Source organism: Mizuhopecten yessoensis, unplaced genomic scaffold (assembly GCF_002113885.1).
Source record: "Mizuhopecten yessoensis strain PY_sf001 unplaced genomic scaffold, ASM211388v2 scaffold3453, whole genome shotgun sequence".
NCBI lineage: Eukaryota > Metazoa > Mollusca > Bivalvia > Pectinida > Pectinidae > Mizuhopecten > Mizuhopecten yessoensis.
The window spans coordinates 54,360-78,569 of NW_018405052.1; the positions used below are offsets into that span (position 1 = coordinate 54,360).

At 37.4% G+C, this 24,210-nt stretch overlaps 1 protein-coding gene across 1 annotated transcript in view; it reads left to right on the forward strand.

The window, feature by feature from the left end:
* The window catches only part of LOC110447500, a 114,877-nt gene that overhangs the window by 52,050 nt on the left and 38,617 nt on the right, over positions 1–24,210 (forward strand). Inside the window, exons 23-34 of the mRNA XM_021493236.1 lie at positions 2,093–2,309; positions 6,350–6,449; positions 6,736–6,838; positions 14,018–14,179; positions 15,633–15,794; positions 15,963–16,124; positions 16,311–16,469; positions 19,431–19,604; positions 20,126–20,296; positions 20,799–20,975; positions 22,087–22,254; positions 22,972–23,148. Of these exons, the coding sequence (XP_021348911.1) occupies positions 2,093–2,309; positions 6,350–6,449; positions 6,736–6,838; positions 14,018–14,179; positions 15,633–15,794; positions 15,963–16,124; positions 16,311–16,469; positions 19,431–19,604; positions 20,126–20,296; positions 20,799–20,975; positions 22,087–22,254; positions 22,972–23,148 (1,932 nt within the window). The remainder of the gene's footprint in view (positions 1–2,092; positions 2,310–6,349; positions 6,450–6,735; positions 6,839–14,017; positions 14,180–15,632; positions 15,795–15,962; positions 16,125–16,310; positions 16,470–19,430; positions 19,605–20,125; positions 20,297–20,798; positions 20,976–22,086; positions 22,255–22,971; positions 23,149–24,210) is intronic.

Consider the following 24,210-nt stretch of genomic DNA (forward strand, 5'->3'; position numbering starts at 1 on the left):
TACCACTATCCTTCTATATTTCTGGATATGATATCTATAGTCTCGGTGCTCTAGCCTACCCGGTACTCCATTGAACAGAGATGTCAGATCTAACACTACCCTTCTATATTTCGGGATATGATATCTAGTCTCGGTGCTCTAGCCTACCAGTACTTTATTGAACTGAGATGTCAGATCTAACACTACCCTTCTATATTTCTGGATATGATATCTAGTCTCGGTGCTCTAGCCTACCAGTACTCCATTGAACTGAGATGTCAGATCTAACACTACCCTTCTATATTTCTGGATATGATATCTAGTCTCAGTACTCTAGCCTACCGGTACTCCATTGAACAGAGATGTCAGATCTAACACTACCCTTCTATATTTCTGGATATGATATCTAGTCTCGGTGCTCTAGCCTACCGATACTTCATTGAACTGTACATTTTTCTTCTGATTTGTTTTAATAACATAACTGTTGTTTGTAGACTGGAATCTCTTTGTTTCTCTGCCCATCTGATAAAAAGTTTATGTAAGCCTTATGCAATGGCACACCTTTCATCATCCAACCCTCAGACATCCGTGTTTCCATTAAACAACTTCTTTCTCAGACCCATAAGGCCTATATTCATGCTATTTAGTCTGACTTTTGTCATGGAAGGGGAATGTCGTTTCTTTTTCTGTGGAATATATTGACTGTGATGAAAGCACAGACATCAATTTTCAGGTCAACTAAGACTTTTTGCCTTTTGTCTGTTATCATCTGTCATACATTGTCTATCGTGCATCTGTAAACATTTCACTTTTTCAACTTCTTCAAAACCACTGAATCAATTTTAATAAAATTTTGCAGGAAAGAACCAAAACTATGAATGAAATAGGTCTTATCCTTCAGGGGTCTTTGGGGCAGGGACCAAAAGTGTCAAAATGCGCCTTAATGGCTATATTTCAACAATCTTCTTCAGACCAAGATTGCTAGATTCAAAAAAATACTCTTAATGGATGGAAAGGTCTTAAGGTGCTTTAACAAAGTTGAGAATTTCACAACCAACAGGTCACCTATTCCCATCTTGAAAAGGGGTAAAGTTTATACTTTAGTACATTATGGAAATAATACTTTCAGGAATATTTTGTTTATTTTTGATGGGAAATAAATCAAACTTGTACCTGTATTATATCTGAAATATCACCTAATATACAGTTAAAGTATGGTTATAAGGGATATAACAAGTTTCTGGTTCCCGGCGACTTCGCCGTGGGGAAATAGACCTGGTCAAGGGCAACCAGAAACTTGCTATATCCCAAAATAACCATACCAGTACTTTAACTGTTTTATTATATTGATACAAAAACATCAATCTGACAATATACAATAAAAACATGATGAACAGTTATATCATTTTTTTAATTTTTAACAGCATCAAAATAAGCAAATTGCAGACTACAGTACAACAATATCACTTGGCAAGAGTAGGGTGTTGATTTAATTTCAACATTGACAAACTTATTTGTAGCCCCACCTTCCTCGACGCTGATTGGTCGATATCTTGATCAAGCCACACGCATCCTCTGTACTAATTCACTGGGTCTTAGTTCTCCAAACTAACACACCCTTTTTGTGAGCTAATTCCCTAATGTTGGGATTTCAGGGAAAAAGCCAATTCTATGATATTACTTTCATATAGTGTAATAATAATACATGTTAATATCTAACAGGTGCTAGACATAAACTGGTCTGTCCTATTGACCCATGAAAATACCCCCCTCCAAATCAATGTAAACAACACACATATGCCGGTAGCCTGTTCCGAGACGATAGAGCAGCCATTTATTCATTATGCATGTTATCTTTTAAACACTTGTGACAAATGTGTACAAATTATTTCAAATTCTCACTCTTCCATGTCATCTGGACAATGATATATGCATTACATTACATGGAACCACCTCCCTCAACATGCAGGGTTAAAAAGCAGAGATAAAACAAACAATTATTAACTACTGTACTATGTAACGCAGTAAAATTTAAATATCTCTCATTTGAAATAATATAATGTTATAATTGAGATGGCCTCATCAATGATATCTTTGTTTCTTGTATTTATAGCTGTTGGAATAACTTCGTATCAAGTCGCGGTGGATTTGCTTTATGACCTTGTCATTTCGTGCAAGTCTGCTGATCTGGATGTCTTTGTCGATAGATTGAGTACCCGCCTGAGGGCTGTTGGTGTTTGTAAACCTAATTGTGTAATAGTACCCAATCTGAGGTGTGAAACTCTAGAGGGGAAGTTATTGAGAGTCAGCTTCACATTGACCGGATTAGAGTAAGTTCCTTACATTTAACATGTCATCCTCAAATTACTTAAGTCAAAATAAACAGTGAAAATATGCATAGCTTAGCTGAATAGCTTATGAATTACCATATAAACAGACCCATTGTTTATAGTGTCTGTGTACCACTATATACATAGCCCCAGTGTTTATTGTGTCTGTGTTTCGCTATATACATAGCCCCAGTGTTTATAGTGTCTGTGTACCACAATATACATAGCCCCAGTGTTTATTGTGTCTGTGTTTCGCTATATACATAGCCCCAGTGTTTATAGTGTCTGTGTTTGACTATATACATAGCCCCAGTGTTTATAGTGTCTGTGTTTCACTATATACATAGCCCCAATGTGTATTGTGTCTGTGTACCACTATATTCATAGCCCCAGTGTGTATTGTGTCTGTGTACCTCTATATACATAGCCCCAGTGTTTATTGTGTCTGTGTTTTGCTATATACATAACCCCAGTGTTTATAGTGTCTGTGTACCACTATATACATAGGCCCAGTGTGTATTGTGTCTGTGTACCACTATATACATAACCCCAGTGTTTATAGTGTCTGTGTTTCACTATATACATAGCCCCAGTGTGTATTGTGTCTGTGTACCTCTATATACATAGCCCCAGTGTTTATTGTGTCTGTGTTTCGCTATATACATAGCCCCAGTGTTTATAGTGTCTGTGTTTTGATATATACATAACCCCTGTGTTTATAGTGTCTGTGTACCACTATATACATAGGCCCAGTGTGTATTGTGTCTGTGTACCACTATATATATAACCCCAGTGTTTATAGTGTCTGTGTTTCACTATATACATAGCCCCTGTGTTTATAGTGTGAATAGCTTATGAATTACCATATAAACAGACCCATTGTTTATAGTGTCTGTGTACCACTATATACATAGGCCCAGTGTGTATTGTGTCTGTGTACCACTATATATATAACCCCAGTGTTTATAGTGTCTGTGTTTCACTATATACATAGCCCCTGTGTTTATAGTGTCTGTGTACCACAATATACATAGCCCCAGTGTTTATTGTGTCTGTGTTTTGATATATACATATCCCCTGTGTTTATAGTGTCTGTGTTTCACTATATACATAGCCCCTGTGTTTATAGTGTGAATAGCTTATGAATTACCATATAAACAGACCCATTGTTTATAGTGTCTGTGTACCACTATATACATAGCCCCAGTGTGTTCACTATATACATAGCCCCAGTGTGTATTGTGTCTGTGTACCACTATATCCATAGCCCCAGTGTTTATTGTGTCTGTGTTTCACTATATACATAGCTCCATTGTTTATAGTTTCTGTGTTCCACTATATACATAGCCCCAGTGTTTATTGTGTCTGTGTTTCACTATATACATAGCTCCATTGTTTATAGTGTCTGTGTACCACTATATACATAGCCCCAGTGTGTATTGTGTCTGTGTTTCACTATATACATAGCCCCAATGTGTATTGTGTCTGTGTACCACTATATACATAGCCCCAGTGTGTATTGTGTCTGTGTACCACTATATCCATAGCCCCAGTGTTTATTGTGTCTGTGTTTCACTATATACATAGCCCCAATGTGTATTGTGTCTGTGTACCACTATATACATAGCCCCAGTGTTTATAGTGTCTGTGTTTGACTATATACATAGCCCCAGTGTGTATTGTGTCTGTGTTTCACTATATACATAGCCCCAATGTGTATTGTGTCTGTGTACCACTATATACATAGCCCCAGTGTTCATAGTGTCTGTGTACCACTATATACATAGCCCCAGTGTTTATAGTGTCTGTGTTTTGATATATACATAACCCCTGTGTTCATAGTGTCTGTGTTTCACTATATACATAGCCCCTGTGTTTATAGTGTCTGTGTTTCACTATATACATAGCCCCAATGTGTATTGTGTCTGTGTACCACTATATACATAGCCCCAGTGTGTATTGTGTCTGTGTTTCACTATATACATAGCCCCAATGTGTATTGTGTCTGTGTACCACTATATACATAGCCCCAGTGTTTATAGTGTCTGTGTTTCACTATATACATAGCCCCTGTGTTTATAGTGTCTGTGTTTCACTATATACATAGCCCCTGTGTTTATAGTGTCTGTGTTTCACTATATACATAGCCCCAGTGTTTATTGTGTCTGTGTACCACTATATATACATAGCCCCAGTGTTTATTGTGTCTGTGTTCTGATATATACATAGCCCCAGTGTTTATAGTGTCTGTGTTTTGATATATACATAACCCCAGTGTTTATTGTGTCTGTGTTTATAGTGTATGTGTACCTGTTTATACATAACCCCAGTGTTTATAGTGTCTGTGTTTCACTATATACATAGCCCCAGTGTGTATTGTGTCTATGTACCACTATATACATAGCCCCAGTGTTTATTGTGTCTGTGTACCACTATATACATAGCCCCAGTGTGTATTGTGTGTGTTTCACTATATACATAGCCCCAGTGTTTATTGTGTCTGTGTACCACTATATACATAGCCCCAGAGTTTATAGTGTCTGTGTACCACTATATACATAGCCCCAGAGTTTATAGTGTCTGTGTACCACTATATACATAGCCCAAGTGTTCATAGTGTCTGTGTACCACTATATACATAGCCCCAGTGTGTATTGTGTGTGTTTCACTATATACATAGCCCCAGTGTTTATTGTGTCTGTGTTTCACTATATACATAGCTCCAATGTGTATTGTGTCTGTGTACCACTATAGTCATAGCCCCAGTGTTTATTGTGTCTGTGTACCACTATATACATAGCCCCAGAGTTTATAGTGTCTGTGTACCACTATATACATAGCCCCAGTGTGTATTGTGTCTGTGTTAGACTATATACATAGCCCCCGTGTGTATTGTGTCTATGTACCACTATATACATAGCCCCAGTGTTTATAGTGTCTGTGTTTCACTATATACATAGTCCCAGTGTTTATTGTTTTTGTGTTAGACTATATACATAGTCCCAGTGTTCATAGTATCTGTATACCACTATATACATAGTCCCAGTGTTCATAGTGTCTGTATACCACTATATACATAGTCCCAGTGTTCATAGTGTCTGTATACCACTATATACATAGTCCCAGTGTTCATAGTGTCTGTATACCACTATATACATAGCCCCAGTGTTTATAGTGTCTATGTACAACTATGTATTCATAGCCCCAGTTTTTATAGTGTCTGTGTACCACTATATACATAGCCCAAGTGTTCATAGTGTCTGTGTACCACTATATACAAAGCCCCAGTGTTCATAGTGTCTATGTACCACTATGTATTCATAGCCCCAGTTTTTATAGTGTCTGCGTACCACTATATACATAGCCCCAGTGTTTATTGTGTCTGTGTACCACTATATACATAGCCCCAGAGTTTATAGTGTCTGTGTACCACTATATACATAGCCCAAGTGTTCATAGTGTCTGTGTACCACTATATACAAAGCCCCAGTGTTCATAGTGTCTATGTACCACTATGTATTCATAGCCCCAGTTTTTATAGTGTCTGTGTACCACTATATACATAGCCCAAGTGTTCATAGTGTCTGTGTACCACTATATACAAAGCCCCAGTGTTCATAGTGTCTATGTACCACTATGTATTCATAGCCCCAGTTTTTATTGTGTCTGTGTACCACTATATACATAGCCCCAGAGTTTATAGTGTCTGTGTACCACTATATACATAGCCCAAGTGTTCATAGTGTCTGTGTACCACTATATACATAGCCCAAGTGTTCATAGTGTCTGTGTACCACTATATACATAGCCCCAGTGTTTATAGTGTCTATGTACCACTATGTATTCATAGCCCCAGTTTTTATAGTGTCTGTGTACCACTATATACATAGCCCCAGTGTTCATAGTGTCTATGTACCACTATGTATTCATAGCCCCAGTTTTTATAGTGTCTGTGTACCACTATATACGTAGCCCAGGGTTTATAGTGTCTGTGTCATTCTTTGGAAGGTCAGTAAATTTAATATTATTTTTCTTTCCAGGGAAATACTGTCAGTTCCTGTGGATGGTGTCTCAGTGACCTTTTTGCCCTTTGAAGCCTTGACATATGTAGTGTATAATACTGATACTATGGATTTTGAGGTAAGCAGGAGTTTTTAGTGAATATTGTGTCCTTATATTACATGTCTCAATACGGGATTCACTAGATGTCAGATTTTGTAGAGTGAATTTTTACTCCATCATAGGTCAGTGTTTTATTTTGTATGAGGTTTAACATTCACTAATGCCCATTTTCCCCATCATTAAATCTGTGTAACATTTTTTTTGGAGGATTTGTTTGCCTACATACTATAATTGTTTCAGCCCTTGCCCTTATTCTCAAGGAACAGAAACAGTGTGTAATTTTCATCTTCTCTGTTCTTTTCAGCTAGTTACAGCTGGAGCTATTCTACGAAAAAATGTTCAGTCTATCACTATAACACAGTCAATGTCTTGTGCCAGTGGATACCAGCTTGTTGGTGAACAATGTGGTAAGTATACACAAATGATGGGACTGGACATCAGATAGTGGTCAGTGTGGTAAGTATACACAACTGATGGGACTGGACATCAGATGGGGGTCAGTGTGGTAAGTATACATAACTGATGGGACTGGACATCAGATGGGGGTCAGTGTGGTAAGTATACATAACTGATGGGACTGGACATCAGATGGGGGTCAGTGTGGTAAGTATACATAACTGATGGGACTGGACATCAGATGGTGGTAAGTGTAATAAGTATACACAACTGATGGGATTGGATATCAGATGGTGGCCAGTGTGGTAAGTATACATAACTGATGGGACTGGACATCAGATGGTGGTCAGAGTGATAAGTATACACAACTGATGGGACTGGACATCAGATGGTGGTCAGTGTGATAAGTATACACAATTGATGGGACTGCATATCAGATGGTGGTCAGTGTGATAAGTATACACAATTGATGGGACTGCATATCAGATGGTGGTCAGTGTGATAAGTATACACAACTGATTGGACTGGACTTCAGATGGTGGTCAGTGTGATAAGTATACACAATTGATGGGACTGCATATCAGATGGTGGTCAGTGTGGTAAGTATACACAACTGATGGGGCTGGACATCAGATGGTGGTCAGTGTGATAAGTATACACAACTGATTGGACTGGACATCAGATGGTGGTCAGTGTGATAAGAATACATAACTGATGGGACTGGATATTTGATGGTGGTCAGTGTGGTAAGTATACACAACTGATGGGGCTGGACATCAGATGGTGGTCAGTGTGATAAGTATACACAACTGATGGGACTGCATATCAGATTGTGGTCAGTGTGGTAAGTATACACAACTGATGGGGCTGGACATCAGATGGTGGTCAGTGTGATAAGTATACACAATTGATGGGACTGCATATCAGATGGTGGTCAGTGTGATAAGTATACACAACTGATGGGACTGCATATCAGATTGTGGTCAGTGTGGTAAGTATACACAACTGATGGGGCTGGACATCAGATGGTGGTCAGTGTGATAAGTATACACAATTGATGGGACTGCATATCAGATGGTGGTCAGTGTGATAAGTATACACAACTGATTGGACTGGACTTCAGATGGTGGTCAGTGTGATAAGTATACACAACTGATGGGACTGCATATCAGATTGTGGTCAGTGTGGTAAGTATACACAACTGATGGGACTGGACATCAGATGGGGGTCAGTGTGGTAAGTATACATAACTGATGGGACTGGACATCAGATGGGGGTCAGTGTGGTAAGTATACATAACTGATGGGACTGGACATCAGATGGTGGTCAGTGTGATAAGTATACACAACTGATGGGACTGGACATCAGATGGTGGTCAGTGTAATAAGTATACACAACTGATGGGATTGGATATCAGATGGTGGTCAGTGTGGTAAGTATACATAACTGATGGGACTGGACATCAGATGGTGGTCAGAGTGATAAGTATACACAACTGATGGGACTGGACATCAGATGGTGGTCAGTGTGATAAGAATACATAACTGATGGGACTGGATATTTGATGGTGGTCAGTGTGGTAAGTATACACAACTGATGGGCCTGGACATCAGATGGTGGTCAGTGTGATAAGTATACACAACTGATGGGACTGNTGTTCATGCTCCTGTGTTTCAGTTCAATGCTATAACTGTGGTGACTAGTATGTTCATGCTCCTGTGTTTCAGTTCAGTGATATAACTGGTGACTAGTATGTTCATGTTCCTTTGTTTGGGTTCAATGCATTAACTGTGGTGACTAGTATGTTCATGTTCCTGAGTTTGTGTTCAATGCTTTAACTGTGGTGACTAGTATGTTCATGTTCCTTTGTGTGTGTTCAATGCTTTAACTGTGGTGACTAGTATGTTCATACTCCTGTGTTTGTGTTCAATGCTAGAACTGTGGTGACTAGTATGTTCATGCTCCTGTGTTTGTGTTCAATGATATAACTGTGGTGACTAGTATGTTCATACTCCTGTGTTTGTGTTCAATGCTAGAACTGTGGTGACTAGTATGTTCATGCTCCTGTGTTTCAGTTCAGTGATATAACTGGTGACTAGTATGTTCATGTTCCTTTGTTTGTGTTCAATGCTTTAACTGTGGTGACTAGTATGTTCATGCTCCTGTGTTTGTGTTCAATGCTATAACTGGTGACTAGAATGTTCATGTTCCTTTGTTTGTGTTCAATGCTTTAACTGGTGACTAGTATGTTCATGTTCCATTGTTTGTGTTATATGCTATAACTGTGGTGACTAGTATGTTCATGCTCCTGTGTTTGTGTTCAATGCTATAATTGGTGACCAGTATTTCATGCTCCTGTGTTTCAGTTCAATGCTATAATTGTGGAGACTATGATGTTCATGTTCCTTTGTTTGTGATCTATGCTATAACTGTGGAGACTAGTATGTTCATGCTCCTGTGTTTCATTTCATTGCTATAACTGTGGAGACTAGTATGTTCATGCTCCTGTGTTTCAGTTCAATGCTTATAACTGTGGAGACTAAAATGTTCATGCTCCTGTGTTTCAGTTCAATGCTATAACTGTGGTGACTTTAATATATTCATGTTTCTGTGTTTCAGTTCAATGCTATTACTGTGGAGACTAAAATGTTCATGCTCCTGTGTTTCAGTTCAATGCTTATAACTGTGGAGACTAGTATGTTCATGCCCCTGTGTTTCAGTTCAATGCTTATAACTGTGGTGACTAGTAAGTTCATGCTCCTGTGGTTCAGTTCATTGCTATAACTGTGGAGACTAGTATGTTCATGCTCCTGTGTTTCAGTTCAATGCTAAAACTGTGGAGACTAAAATGTTCATGCTCCTGCCTGTGTTTCAGTTCAATGCTATAACTGTGGTGACTAGAAGTTCATGCTCCTGTGTTTCAGTTCAATGCTATAACTGTGGAGACTAAAATGTTCATGCTCCTGTGTTTCAGTTCAATGCTTATAACTGTGGAGACTAAAATGTTCATGCTCCTGTGTTTCAGTTCAATGCTATAACTGTGGTGACTAGTATGTTCATGCTCCTGTGTTTCATTTCAATGCTATAACTGTGGAGAGTAGTATGTTCATACTCCTGTGTTTGTGTTCAATGCTATAACTGTTGTGACAAGTATGTTCATGCTCCTGTGTTTCAGTTCAATGCTATAACTGTGGAGACTAAAATGTTCATGCTCCTGTGTTTCAGTTCAATGCTATAACTGTGGTGACTTTAATATGTTCATGTTTCTGTGTTTCATTTCAATGCTATAACTATGGAGACTAAAATGTTCATGTTCCTTTGTTTGTGTTCAATGCTATAACTGTGGTGACTAGTATGTTCATGCTCCTGTATTTGTGTTCAATGCTATAACTGGGGACCAGTATGTTCATGCTCCTGTGTTTGTGTTCAATGCTATAACTTGTGACTAGTATGTTCATGCTCCTGTATTTGTGTTCAATGCTATAACTGGTGACCAGTATGTTCATGCTCCTGTGTTTGTGTTCAATGCTAGAACTGGTGACTAGTATGTCATGTTCCTTTGTTTGTGTTCAATGCTTTAACTGTGGTGACTAGTATGTTCATGTTCCTTTGTCTTTGTTCAATGCTTTAACTGTGGTGACTAGTATGTTCATGTTCCTTTGTTTGTGTTATATGCTATAACTGTGGTGACAAGTATGTATGTTCATGCTCCTGTGTTTGTGTTCAATGCTATAACTGGTGACTAGTATGTTCATGTTCATTTATTTTTGTTCAATGCTTTAACTGTGGTGACTAGTATGTTCATGCTCCTGTGTTTCATTTCAATGCTATAACTGTGGAGACTAGTATGTTCATGCTCCTGTATTTCAGTTCAATGCTATAACTGTGGTGACTAGTATGTTCATTCTCCATTGTTTCAGTTCAATACTATAACTGTGGAGACTAGTATGTTCATGCTCCTGTGTTTCATTTCAATGCTATAACTGTGGAGACTAGTATGTTCATGCTCCTGTATTTCATGTGTTTGTGTTCAATGCTATAACTGGTGACTAGTTTGTTCATGCTCCTGTGTTTGTGTTCAATGCTATAACTGTGGTGACTAGTATGTTCATACTCCTGTGTTTGTGTTCAATGCTATAACTGGTGACCAGTATGTTCATGCTCCTGTGTTTGTGTTCAATGCTATAACTGTGGTAACTAGTATGTTCATACTCCTGTGTTTTTGTTCAATGCTTTAACTGTGGTGACTAGTATGTTCATACTCCTGTGTTTGTGTTCAATGCTATAACTGGTGACTAGTTTGTTCATGCTCCTGTGTTTGTGTTCAATGCTATAACTGGTGACCACTATGTTCATGCTCCTGTGTTTGTGTTCAATGCTATAACTGGTGACTAGTATGTTCATGTTCCTTTGTTTGTGTTCAATGCTTTAACTGTGGTGACTAGTATGTTCTTGTTCCATTGTTTGTGTTATATGCTATTACTTAGGTGACTAGTATGTTCATGCTCCTGTGTTTGTGTTCAATGCTTTAACTGTGGAGACTAGTATGTTCATGCTCCTGTGTTTCAGTTCAATGCTATAATTGGTGACCAGTATGTTCATGTTCCTTTGTTTGTGTTCTATGCTATAATTGTGGAGACTATGATGTTCATGCTCCTGTGTTTCATTTCAATGCTATAACTGTGGAGAATAGTATGTTCATGTTCCAGTGTTTCAGTTCAATGTTATAACTGTGGTGACTAAAATGTTCATTCGCCTGTGTTTGTGTTCAATGCTATTACCGGTACTGTAGAGACTACTATGTTCATGCTCCTGCGTTTCAGCTCAATGCTATTACTGTGGAGACTAGGATGTTCATGCTCCTGTTTTTGTGTTCAATGCTATTACTGTGGAGACTAGTATGTGCATGCTCCTGTGTTTTATTTCAATGCTATAACTTGTGACTAGTATGTTCTTGTTCCATTGTTTGTGTTATATGCTTTAACTGTGGTGACTTGTATGTTCATGCTCCAGTGTTTCAGTTCAATGTTATAACTGTGGTGACTAGAAGTTCATGCTCCTGTGTTCCAGTTCAATGATATAATTGGTGACTAGTATGTTCTTGTTCCATTGTTTGTGTTATATTCTATAACTGTGGTAACTAGTATGTTCATGCTGTGTTTTTGTTCAATGCTTTAACTCTGGTGACTAGTATGTTCTTGTTCCATTGTTTGTGTTATATTCTATAACTGTGGTAACTAGTATGTTCATGCTGTGTTTTTGTTCAATGCTTTAACTCTGGTGACTAGTATGTTTATGTTCCTTTGTTTGTGTTATATTCTATAACTGTGGAGACTTAAATGTTCATGCTCCTGAGTTTCAGTTCAATGATATGACTGTGGAGACTAGTATTTTCATGCTCCTGTGTTCCAGTTCAATGATATAATTGGTGACTAGTATGTTTATGTTCCTTTGTTTGTGTTCAATGCTATTACCGGTACTGTAGAGACTACTATGTTCATGCTCCTGCGTTTCAGCTCAATGCTATTACTGTGGAGACTAACATGATCATGCTCCTGAGTTTCATTTTAATGCTATAACTGTGGTAACTAGTATGTTCATGTTCATTTATTTTTGTTCAATGCTTTAACTCTGGTGACTAGTATGTTCAAGTTCCTTTGTTTGTGTTATATTCTATAACTGTGGTAACTAGTATGTTCATGCTTCTGTGTTTCAGTTCAAGGCTGTAACTGTGGTGACTAAAATGTTCATGCTACTGTGTTTCAGTTCAACGCTATAACTGTGGAGAATAGTATGTTCATGTTTCTGTGTTTCAGGTCAATGCTATAACTGTGGAAACTAGTATGTTCATGCTCTTGTGTTTGTGTTCAATGCTTTAACTGTGGTGACTTGTATGTTCATGCTCCTAGTATGTTCATACTCCTGTGTTTGTGTTCAATGCTTTAACTCTGGTGACTAGTATGTTTATGTTCCTTTGTGTTCAATGCACTAACTGTGGTGACTAAAATGTTCATTCGCCTGTGTTTGTGTTCAATGCTATAACGGTGGTGACTAGTATGTTCTTGTTCCATTGTTTGTGTTATATGCTTTAACTGTGGAGACTAAAATGTTCATGCTCCGGTGTTTCAGTTCAATGTTATAACTGTGGTGACAAGTATGTATGTTCATGCTCCAGTGTTTCAGTTCAATGTTATAACTGTGGTGACTAAAATGTTCATGCTACTGTGTTTCAGTTCAACGCTATAACTGTGGAGACCAAAATGTTCATGCTCATGTGTTTCAGTTCAACGCTATAACTGTGGAGACCAAAATGTTCATGCTCATGTGTTTCAGTTCAAGGCTGTAACTGTGGTGACTAAAATGTTCATTCGCCTGTGTTTGTGTTCAATGCTTTAACTGTGGTGACTAGTATGTTCATGCTCCTGTGTTTCAGTTCAATGCTGTAACTGTGGTTACTTTAATATATTCATGTTTCTGTGTTTCAGTTCAATGCTGTAACTGTGGTGACTAAAATGTTCATGCTCCTGTGTTTGTGTTCAATGCTATTACCGGTACTGTAGAGACTACTATGTTCATGCTCCTGTGTTTCAGTTCAATGCTATAACTGTGGTGACTAGTATGTTCATGTTTCTGTGTTTCAGTTCAATGATATAACTGTGGAGACTAGTATGTTCATGCTCCAGTGTTTCAGTTCAATGCTTATAACTGTGGTGACTAGTATTTTCATGCTCCTGTGTTTCAGTTCAATGCTATAACTGTGGAGACTTAAATGTTCATGCTCCTGTGTTTCAGTTCAATGCTTTAACTGTGGAGACTAGTATGTTCATGCTCCTGTGTTTCATTTCATTGCTATAACTGTGGAGACTAAAATGTTCATGCTCCTGTGTTTGTATTCAATGCTATAACTGTGGAAACTAGTATGTTCATGTTCCAGTGTTTCAGTTCAATGCTATAACGGTGGTGACTATAATGTTCATGTTCCTGTGTTTCAGTTCAATGCTATAACTGTTGTGACTAGTATTTTCTTGCTCTTGTGTTTCAGTTCAATGCTATAACTGTGGAGACTAGTATGTTCATGCTCCTGTGTTTCATTTCAATGCTATAACTGTGGAGACTAAAATGTTCATGTTCCTGTGTTTGTGTTCAATGCTTTTTTTGGAGACTCGTATGTTCATGCTCCTGTGTTTCAGTTCAATGTTCCGCGGGCCAGTACTATGACACTAACACCAAGATGTGTAAGTTTTGCCAGAAGAACACCTACCTGGATGAAGCTGGACAAACCATCTGTAAACCTTGTGATGGCAATAAGGTTACGTTGAATGAGGGAGCTACTTCTCAAAGTCTTTGTGTTGGTATGTTACCTTACCGGTAATTTGTAAATTGATGGTTAAGATCTGTATATTTCCATGTTGATGACATTTCTATATGCCTGTCGTTAACAAAACGTTGCATAATAGTAAACCTTACTATGGTCTATCAATCCATCCATCTGTTAAATTTCCCTTGTCATTGCTCTCCTGCCTTTATAAATAGATTGTCTTGAACCCCAGATAACTTGTATATGCTTGTCTACTCTTTTGACAAGTACATTGGTATCAGAAGCATGTATCTGTCCATCTGCACTTCAAGATTACTTGCTTAGATATATCTTTCAATTTTGTTGATAATTATTGTACTCTTTATGTAAAACAACTTGACGTACATGAATTAATATTGAGTGTAGCCCCAGCAAAATGCATTTTAGAAGCTATGTGTTTTAAGTCACAGTGTTTTACGAATATCATTAAACAGATATCTTATGCTTTTTCTAGTGAACTTTTGTCACTTAAAAATTGAGTATACATGATATGGCCTACGAAATCATTTCTTTGTGATTAAGTAACTGTTCCAAACTTTATATAAATGGGAGTGATAGTATGTTTACTACTGAGCAATAAGGACATGAAAAACTGTCTGATGTCTTGTACTTAATCTTCAACAACAACAAGAGCATCAGTATTTTTTTCTGTTCTTTAACTCATTCACCCCTGAAATTTCTTAATGAACTATTCCAACCTTTGAATTGGAAGAGTTCAAATGTGTCTTTAGGGGTGAATGAGCTGGTACTCAAGGATACTTGTACCTCGCCAAAAATGTAACTAAGTATTGGAAAGCTGTTTTTTCCACATGAATATAGGTTTGATAAATAACTTATGAAGAGAAAAGCACACCTTGCAGGACCTAATGAAAAAAATTGCAAAGGTGAAATAAACACAATGTCATCAACAACAGTGCCTGAACAGTAAAAATTCCCTGGACATTACACCACCAGTATTCAAACCCTGGACTTCAGGTTGTTATACTGTCACTCTAACCGACTCCCCTAAATGGTCAGCAGAAGTGTCCTAACCCAACTGTACTACAGTTTTTTCAAAACAAAATTAAGGGGAGATTATTGTATATGCCAAAAACCGAGCAGTGGGCCAGGGATCTTTCAGGTTTGGTAAAAGATTTTGAAATCTAAAGTGTGGAAGAGGGGAAAACTGGACCCCTACCAGGCTACCCCCACTAGATCAGCCACTGCAGTATGTCAATTTACATATTTTCAGGCATATAATATAAAACAAACATGAATTTAATGTGAAATATTACCTTAACAGGTCTTCTGAAATAATTTTACACATTGCTGATACTTTTAATGCAAGAATGATTAAAAATAAGCTCCTGGCCCTTTCCAATGGAATATTTCAACTTTCATGTTTAGAAATATATATAAGGAAGGTATGTGCATGATTGATCTTGAAATTTTCCTTTTTTTTCATCTAGAAAACTGCACTGCTGGTAACTTTTACAATAAGTCATCAACCAGCTGTCAGGTGTGTGCAAAGAATTTCTACCAAGAAAATAATGGCATGGATTACTGTGCTTTTTGTCCAATCCAAAAAATCACCACTGGCACTGGGTCAGATTCATTTACTGACTGCAATGGTAAGTTTAACTTGGACGGTTAACATTAAAACCAAAATTCACTCACTGTGATACATTCTTCAAAGGACATATGTGTTAACATTAACTACAGACTTTGATAAAACAAGTACTGTGCTGTTAATTTTATGACACAAGAATAAAGATTATTTTCATTTTTTTTCCCCACAGATGACTGTCCGGTAGGGGAGGAGAGAGTTGAGAGTAACCAGGCGTGTGTTCAATGTCCTATTGGGATGTACCGCACACAGTTAAATGTCAAGTGTATACCTTGCCCATCAGAATTTACAACAGAACAGAAAGGCACAACTGATGAATCTGGATGTAACATCAGTATGTATATTGACTTTTGGCTAAATCTTTAAAGCTATCATATAATACATCTCTAAAACTCTTTTATGTATGCCATTTAGGTTTTCGGTACATGTATGTATGTTTCCTTTCTAACAGATCAAGACCGTCATATTATTCCATAACGGTTTCTAGCTGCGTGTTACTGTATGATTATTTTATCTGTAGGAATTTGTTACAATGGAACCTTCCGGAATAAATCTAATTCATGTGAGGATTGCGCAACTGGTTATTACCAGGACGAGAATTTCAAGGATGAATGTAAAAAGTGCCCATCATCAGAATCCACAAGAAATATGGGATCTAACAGTTCTTCGCAGTGTGAATGTAAGTTTTATCTTTTGAAAACCAAAATTATAAGAGTGCAGTTCAAATAAATCAGTGAATGATAAAAATAGTTCAATATGTTATAGAGATGTTGTGATTAAAATCACTTTTCTCGAGTACAATATATGTACAGGGTGTCCAACCTGAAGTAGCTCGTTATTTAATGGTTTTTTTTTATCCCCTCCCAACCAAGTTGGCGGGGATAAAGAAATGTGTCCTATCCGTCTGTATGTATGTCCAGGCATCATTCTGGTAGTGTTTCCAGGTTATAAATAAAAAAACATTGAGATAAGTAAATACTTAGTTTGTTTTGATTAGATAATTTTGTGTCTGCATATCATTCCTGTAAAGTAGTAGTGTCTTGGCAAAATTATTACAAAATAATTGTTATTTGTGACCTGCCATAAAAAAAAAATTAAAATAACAAGACATTTCTATTTACATCAGCGTATAGTATTTCAGAAATGCCTTTTCTTATTATTTAATAAATTTGACTTTGATTTTCATTATTCAACTTTATGTATGCATACTATTTCTATACATCACTTTGTCCCCGTAGGAATATACATCACTTTGTCCCCATACGAATATACATCACTTCATCCCCGTACAAATATACATCACTTCATCCCCGTACGAATATACATCACTTCATCCCCGTACGAATATACATCACTTTGTCCCCATACGAATATACATCACTTTGTCCCCATACGGATATACATCACTTCATCCCCGTACGGACATACATCACGTTGTCCCCGTACGAATATACATCACTTTGTCCCCATACGAATATACATCACTTTGTCCCCATACAGATATACATCACTTCATCCCCGTACGGACATACATCACTTTGTCCCCTTACGGCTATACATCACTTTGTCCACATATGGATATACATCACTTCGTCCCCGTACGGATATACATCACTTCATCCCCATGGGAATATACATTGCTTCGTCCCCGTAGTAACCGTACAGATATACATTTGACTTTGATTTTCATTATTCAACTTTATGTATGCATACTATTTCTATACATCACTTTGTCCCCGTACGAATATACATCTCTTTGTCCCCATACGGATATACATCACTTCATCCCCGTATGGATATACATCACTTCGTCCCCGTACGGATATACATCACTTTGTCCCCGTACGGATATACATCACTTTGTCCCCGTATGAATATACACCACTTCATCCCCATAGTAACCATACAGATTTACATCACTTTGTCCCCGTACAAATATACATCACTTTGTCCCCGTACGAATATACATCACTTTGTCCCTGTACGAATAAACATCACTTTGTCCCTGTACGAGTATACATCACTTTGTCCGCGTACGAATATACATCCCTTTGTCCCCATATTGATTTACATCCCTTTGTCCCCGCACTGTTATACATCCCTTTGTCTCGTATGAATATACAACACTTCGTCCCCGTATGGATATACATCACTATGTCCCCGTACGGATAAACATCACTTTGTCCCTGTACAAATATACATCACTTTGTCCGCGTACGAATATACATCCCTTTGTCCCCGCACTGTTATACATCCCTTTGTCCCTGTACGAATATAAATCACTTTGTCCCCGGACAGATATAAATCACTTTGTCCCCGTAAAGATATACATCACTTTGTCCCCGTACGGATATACATCACTTCGTCCCCATACCGATATACATCACTTCGTCCCCGTACGGATAAACATCACTTTGTCCCCGTACAGATATACATCACTTCGTCCCTGTACAAACATACATCACTTCATCCCCGTACGGATATACATCACTTTGTCCCCGTACAGATATACATCCCTTCGTCTCCATACGGGTATGCATCACTTTGTCCTCGTATGGATATACATCAAATCTTAGCTAAAAAACAATGTTCAAACCTTCCCATAAACCATGATGTTACCTGATGGTCTAACCATGATGTTACCTGATGGTCTCACCATGATGTTACCTGATGGTCTAACCATGATGTTACCTGATGGTCTAACCTTGATGTTACCTGATGGTCGAACTATGATGTTACCCGATGGTCTAACCATGATGTTACCTGATGGTCTCACCATGATGTTACCTGTTGGTCTAACCTTGATGTTACCTGATTTTCTTACCATGATGTTACCTGGTGGTCGAACCTTGATGTTACCTGATGGTCTAACCATGATTTTACCTGTTGGTCTAACCATGATGTTACCTGATGGGCTCACCATGATGTTACCTGATGGTCGAACCATTATGTTACCTGATGGTCGAACCATGATGTTCCCTGATGGTCTCACCATGATGTTACCTGATGGTCTAACTATGATGTTACCTGATGGTCTAACAATGATGTTATACTTGATGGTCTAACCTTGATGTTACCTGATTGTCTTACCATGATGTTACCTGGTGGTCTAACCTTGATGTTACCTGATGGTCTAACCATGCTGTTACATGATGGTCTAACCATGATGTTACCTGATGGTCGATCCATGATGTTACCTGATGGTATAACCATGATGTTACCTGTCGGTCTAACCATGATGTTACCCGATGGTCTAACCATGATGTTACATGATGGTCTAACCACGATGTTACCTGATGGTCTAACCATGATGATTCCTGATGGTCTAACCATGATGCTACCTGATGGTCTCACCATGATGTTACCTGATTTTCTTACCATGATGTTACCTGATGTTCTAACCATGATGTTACCTGATGGTCTAACCATGATGTTACCTGATGGTCTAACCTTGATGTTACCATGATAAAAAATTGGTGACTGTTTGAACATTAACCAAGACTAACTATGGCCAGTTATTTGCCTGGACGGTTAGGTAATGTCTTTGTCACACCCTCCTTATCAATCTGTTACTCGCCTTCCATCCTTCCACCTTAGGGGTAGGGGATCTGAATTACACCTTTATTTTGTTTATTTCTAGTTGTTTGTGGAGCAGGAGAAGAAATTATCACAGGACAAAGGAAATGTAAACAATGCGATAGAAGATTCTACCATACTGGTGATCATCCTGATATTTTTGATCCCTGTTCAGAATGCCCTACCAACAAAACCACAGAGGTCACGGGCTCCACTCATAGGGAGAACTGTACCATAGGTAAGCACAGTATGGTATTGTAGCCAAACATAATCTAAAGCATTTTATTGGCCATTTACTGCATTAGAATTTCATACAACCCTGTCCACAGCTCTTAATTCATGTAGAACTGTTTTCATGTTGGGGATGAAGAAATTTAATCTTTTGAAAGTTTTTGTTTGGGATATTAGTACTGATTGTTAAGCTGTGGTCAGATGTGCTGAAATAAATCAGTCTTTTATTTGGGTGAAAAGATAACCTTGACCAAGAATCAAGGTTACGTGTAATTGAATCATCTAAATTTTCTAAAAGAACTATTGGAAACTACTGTATTGGATTGCTCGGATGAAGGGCTAACAAAAGTGTCCAAATAAGTCCTTTTGATTGACCTTTCTAGTCAAAGAAATTAAATACATGTAAAGTTCCAACTTAATTCTTTTGAATGATTAGTGACACAAATCAATAGGGCCTTTTGATTTTCTTATGTTTCACTGATGATTTCTGGCTTGCTATACTTAAGTTTGTTGTATTTATATTAACAGAAATCTGTGCCATGGGTCAGGAAGTAAATAGCAGTGGTGACAGCTGTATAGACTGTCCCTACAACACATTCCAGGACAAAGACGTGCCGACATCACATCAACGTTGTGTACAGTGTTCAGGCAGCAAAGCCACCAAATACATGAAGACTATCAGCTTTAGTGACTGTCTTTGTAAGTCAAATACATAATTTTCATGTGAAAACACGAAACCAGAGAACCCAGTTTTCTTTTAGACCTACATTCAACAGTCATGATCCACTTATAGGTCACACTGTTTAAGTGGTGGCTCAGCTTTATACACAATCATACATAGGATTTGGCACCCCTTGAACGAATTGATAAATATTAATTGAATTTGTTCTATTTCTATCTATATATGAGAAAAGGATGGTGGAGACAAAAAGAAGAGGGATATTGTTTCACACACACACACACTGTCACACACACACTGTCACACATACACTGTCACACACACACTGTCACACACACACACAGTCACACATACACCATCACACACACACACTGTCACACACACACTGTCACTGTCACACACACACTGTCACACATACACTGTCACACACACACTTTCACAAACACCCATGTTTCTGTTATTGATTGAATGTATATTAATGTTTCAGATTTTCACATTTAAGATTATATTTCAATTTTTCAGTCTATTGTCCACTTGCTGGTACACAAGACGATGGAAATGGCAACTGTATGTCCTGTCCCAGGGGAACCTTCCGTTCAGTCGATGACCACAGTACAGCCTTCTTACCATGTGAAAACTGTACTGCTGGTAAGACTACAGAAACTACAGGCAGCATGAGTTCCCACAACTGTTCTATAGGTAGGTAGAAAGTGGTTGTGTCCATCTCACCACCCTCTGACACCATACTTATCACTTTCAATGTCTTTGGGTTAAAATGTGTTAAAATCTTGTAACAGGTTGCTATGGATAACCAAGAGTCATTGGTAAGGATATTTATTCTATAGCTTTATTTAGACTAATTAAGTATGTCCGACCTTGGTGGACTTTTAAGCTTAGAAGTATACTTACATATACTTACTGTTTCTGTTGACATTAACAAGAATTAGGTCATATACTTACTGTTTCTGTTGACATTAACAAGAATTAGGTCATATACTTACTGTTTCTGTTGACATTAACAAGAATTAGGTCATATACTTACTGTTTCTGTTGACATTAACAAGAATTAGGTCATATACTTACTGTTTCTGTTGACATTAACAAGAATTAGGTCATATACTTACTGTTTCTGTTGACATTAACAAGAATTAGGTCATATACTTACTGTTTCTGTTGACATTAACAAGAATTATGTCATATACTTACTGTTTCTGTTGACATTAACAAGAATTAGGTCATATACTTACTGTTTCTGTTGACATTAACAAGAATTAAGTTTTCAATGACAAAAAGATTTGGAGAACACATATCTGAACCTTAGCTATTAAGGGGAAAGTTTGAAAGAAAAGCAATTTAATTTAACCACTGCCCATTAAAAATTAAGGAATTAATGGATTAATGGGGTCACCTTAACACCCGAAAAATAGAAAAGTAAATTGTTCTTAAAATGTTTAACAGAAAACCTTTTTATAATTCTGTGAAAGGTCATTTATTTGTGACCTTAGTTTCACGAGGTTAATTCTAATTTTAACCTTCTGCCCTAACCAGGTGTTCTTATTGCTTTTAGATTTCAAAGAATTGAAAAATAACCACCCTGCTCTTAAATTACGGGTATCAGTAATTGTTTCTAGTCCAGGAAAAAATCCAAACAGCTGAGTGATACAGGCCCCACAAGCATCTTATGACCTAAATGCTTGTGTAAACGTGACGTTAAATATGTCGATATGGTTATTATGGCATTTATGATCTAATATTCATTGCTTATGTTGGCAACAAAGCAGATTTTTTACCCTAATATTTTTTTCTTCAGATATTTGTAGTAAGGGACAGGAGTTAAACAACACTGGTGCCTGTCTGGACTGCCCCTACGATTTTTACCAGGATATTGAAATGCCAAAATCTGTGGAAAAATGTAAGCCTTGTGATTCCAACAAAGCCACAGACAACATGAAATCCACCAGTAACAACGACTGTAAACGTGAGTCAGCCATCATATGTCTTTCACTGGTATCACTACCTGTAACATTAGATATATTCACTGGTATCACTACCTGTAACATTAGCTAAATTCACTGGTATCGCTACCTGTAACATTAGATATATTCACTGGTAACACTACCTGTAACATTAGATATATTCACTGGTAACACTACCTGTAACATTAGATATATTCACTGGTAACACTACCTGTAAACATCAGACATATTCACTGGTATCACTGCCTGTAAACGTCATAAATATTCACTGGTTACACTGCCTGTAAACATCATATAAACATCTGATATATTCACTGGTAACACTGCCTGTAAACATCAGACATATTCACTGGTATCACTGCCTGTAAACATCATATATACTCACTGGTATCACTGCCTGTAAACATCAGACATATTCACTGGTATCACTGCCTGTAAACATCATATATATTCACTGGTAACACTGCCTGTAAACATCAGTCAGACTGCATTAAATACTCTGTGTTTTTGTTTTTTATTCTTGATGAACTTTAATAAAAATAACAAATTTCTGACATTTTATTTAAATGTGCATTAATGTTTCAAATTTAGTTTAATGTAATTAGGTTGGACAGTCATGTTTCATCAGTAATATCTTGTCATTTTCCCAATTAATTTGCAATATTTTCAATTCTTGAGTCTTGGTGTACAATTTCTTTCATTTTCTTGTGATTTTGTAGGTTATTGTAAAGAACCTGGTACCGAGTTAAATGATCAGGACATGTGTGTTCCTTGTGCAAGGGGCACTTATCGCTCCATCGAAGACCGTACAAAGTACTTCGCACCATGCATGAACTGTAGCAATGGCAGAACTACAGAAGGGCCAGGCAGCATTAGTAGCGTGAACTGTTCTATTGGTAAGTAGCTTGTCACCCTCCAACAAAAAACAGATGAGTAAAAACAAATCTTTAAGGTTGTGGTAGTAGATTAAAGGGAAGTAAGAGTAATAGTACTAGTTCAAATGTGTACTAATGGTAAAAGTACTGCTTCAATTTGTACTAATGGTTAAAGTACTGCTTCAATTTGTACTAATGGTAAAAGTACTGCTTCAATTTGTACTAATGGTTAAAGTACTGTTCAACATCTACTATTGGTTAAAGTACTGCTTCAATCTATATATACTATTGGTTTTAAGTACTGCTTCAACCAGTACTGTTGGTTAAAGTTATGCTTCAACCAGTACTGTTGGTTAAAGCAATGCTTCAAACTGGACTATTTGTTTAAGTACTGCTTCAACCAGTACTGTTGAATAAGTTATTATGCTTCAACTAATACTGGTGGTTAAAGTTATGCTTCAATCTGTACTATTGGTTTAACTCATTTACCCCTGAAGACACATTTGAACCCTTCCAATTCAAAGGTTGGAATAGTTCACTATGGAACTTCAGGGGTCAATGAGTTAAGTAATGCAGCTTCAATCTGTATGATGTGTTTAAGAACTGTTTCAACCAGTACTATTGGTTTGTTCAAGTTATTCTTCAATCTGCACTATTGGTTAAAGTACTGCTTCAATCTGTACTTTTGGTTAAAGTACTGCTTCAATCTGTACTATTGGTTAAAGTTATGCTTCAACCAGTACTATTGGTTTAAGTACCTACTGCTTCTGCCAGTATTATTTGGTAGAGAACTGTTTTAACCTGTTTTATTTGTTACAAGTACCATTGTTATAGAGGAGGTAAATAATGGCATTTATATCACATTAAAAGTTTACTGATAATTTTTTGAAGTTTCAGTATATCTACAATCATCATCAATGAACTTCAATTTTATGAAAGTTCAATATATCCAAAACAAAAACAAAAAACAATGACCATATATGGCAGATATGATAAAAGTGATGATGTCTATGAAGACCAATTATTAAGAATGAAATGTACTGTTTAAGTGAAGAGTGAAGGTCCTCAATGTTGAAATAACTG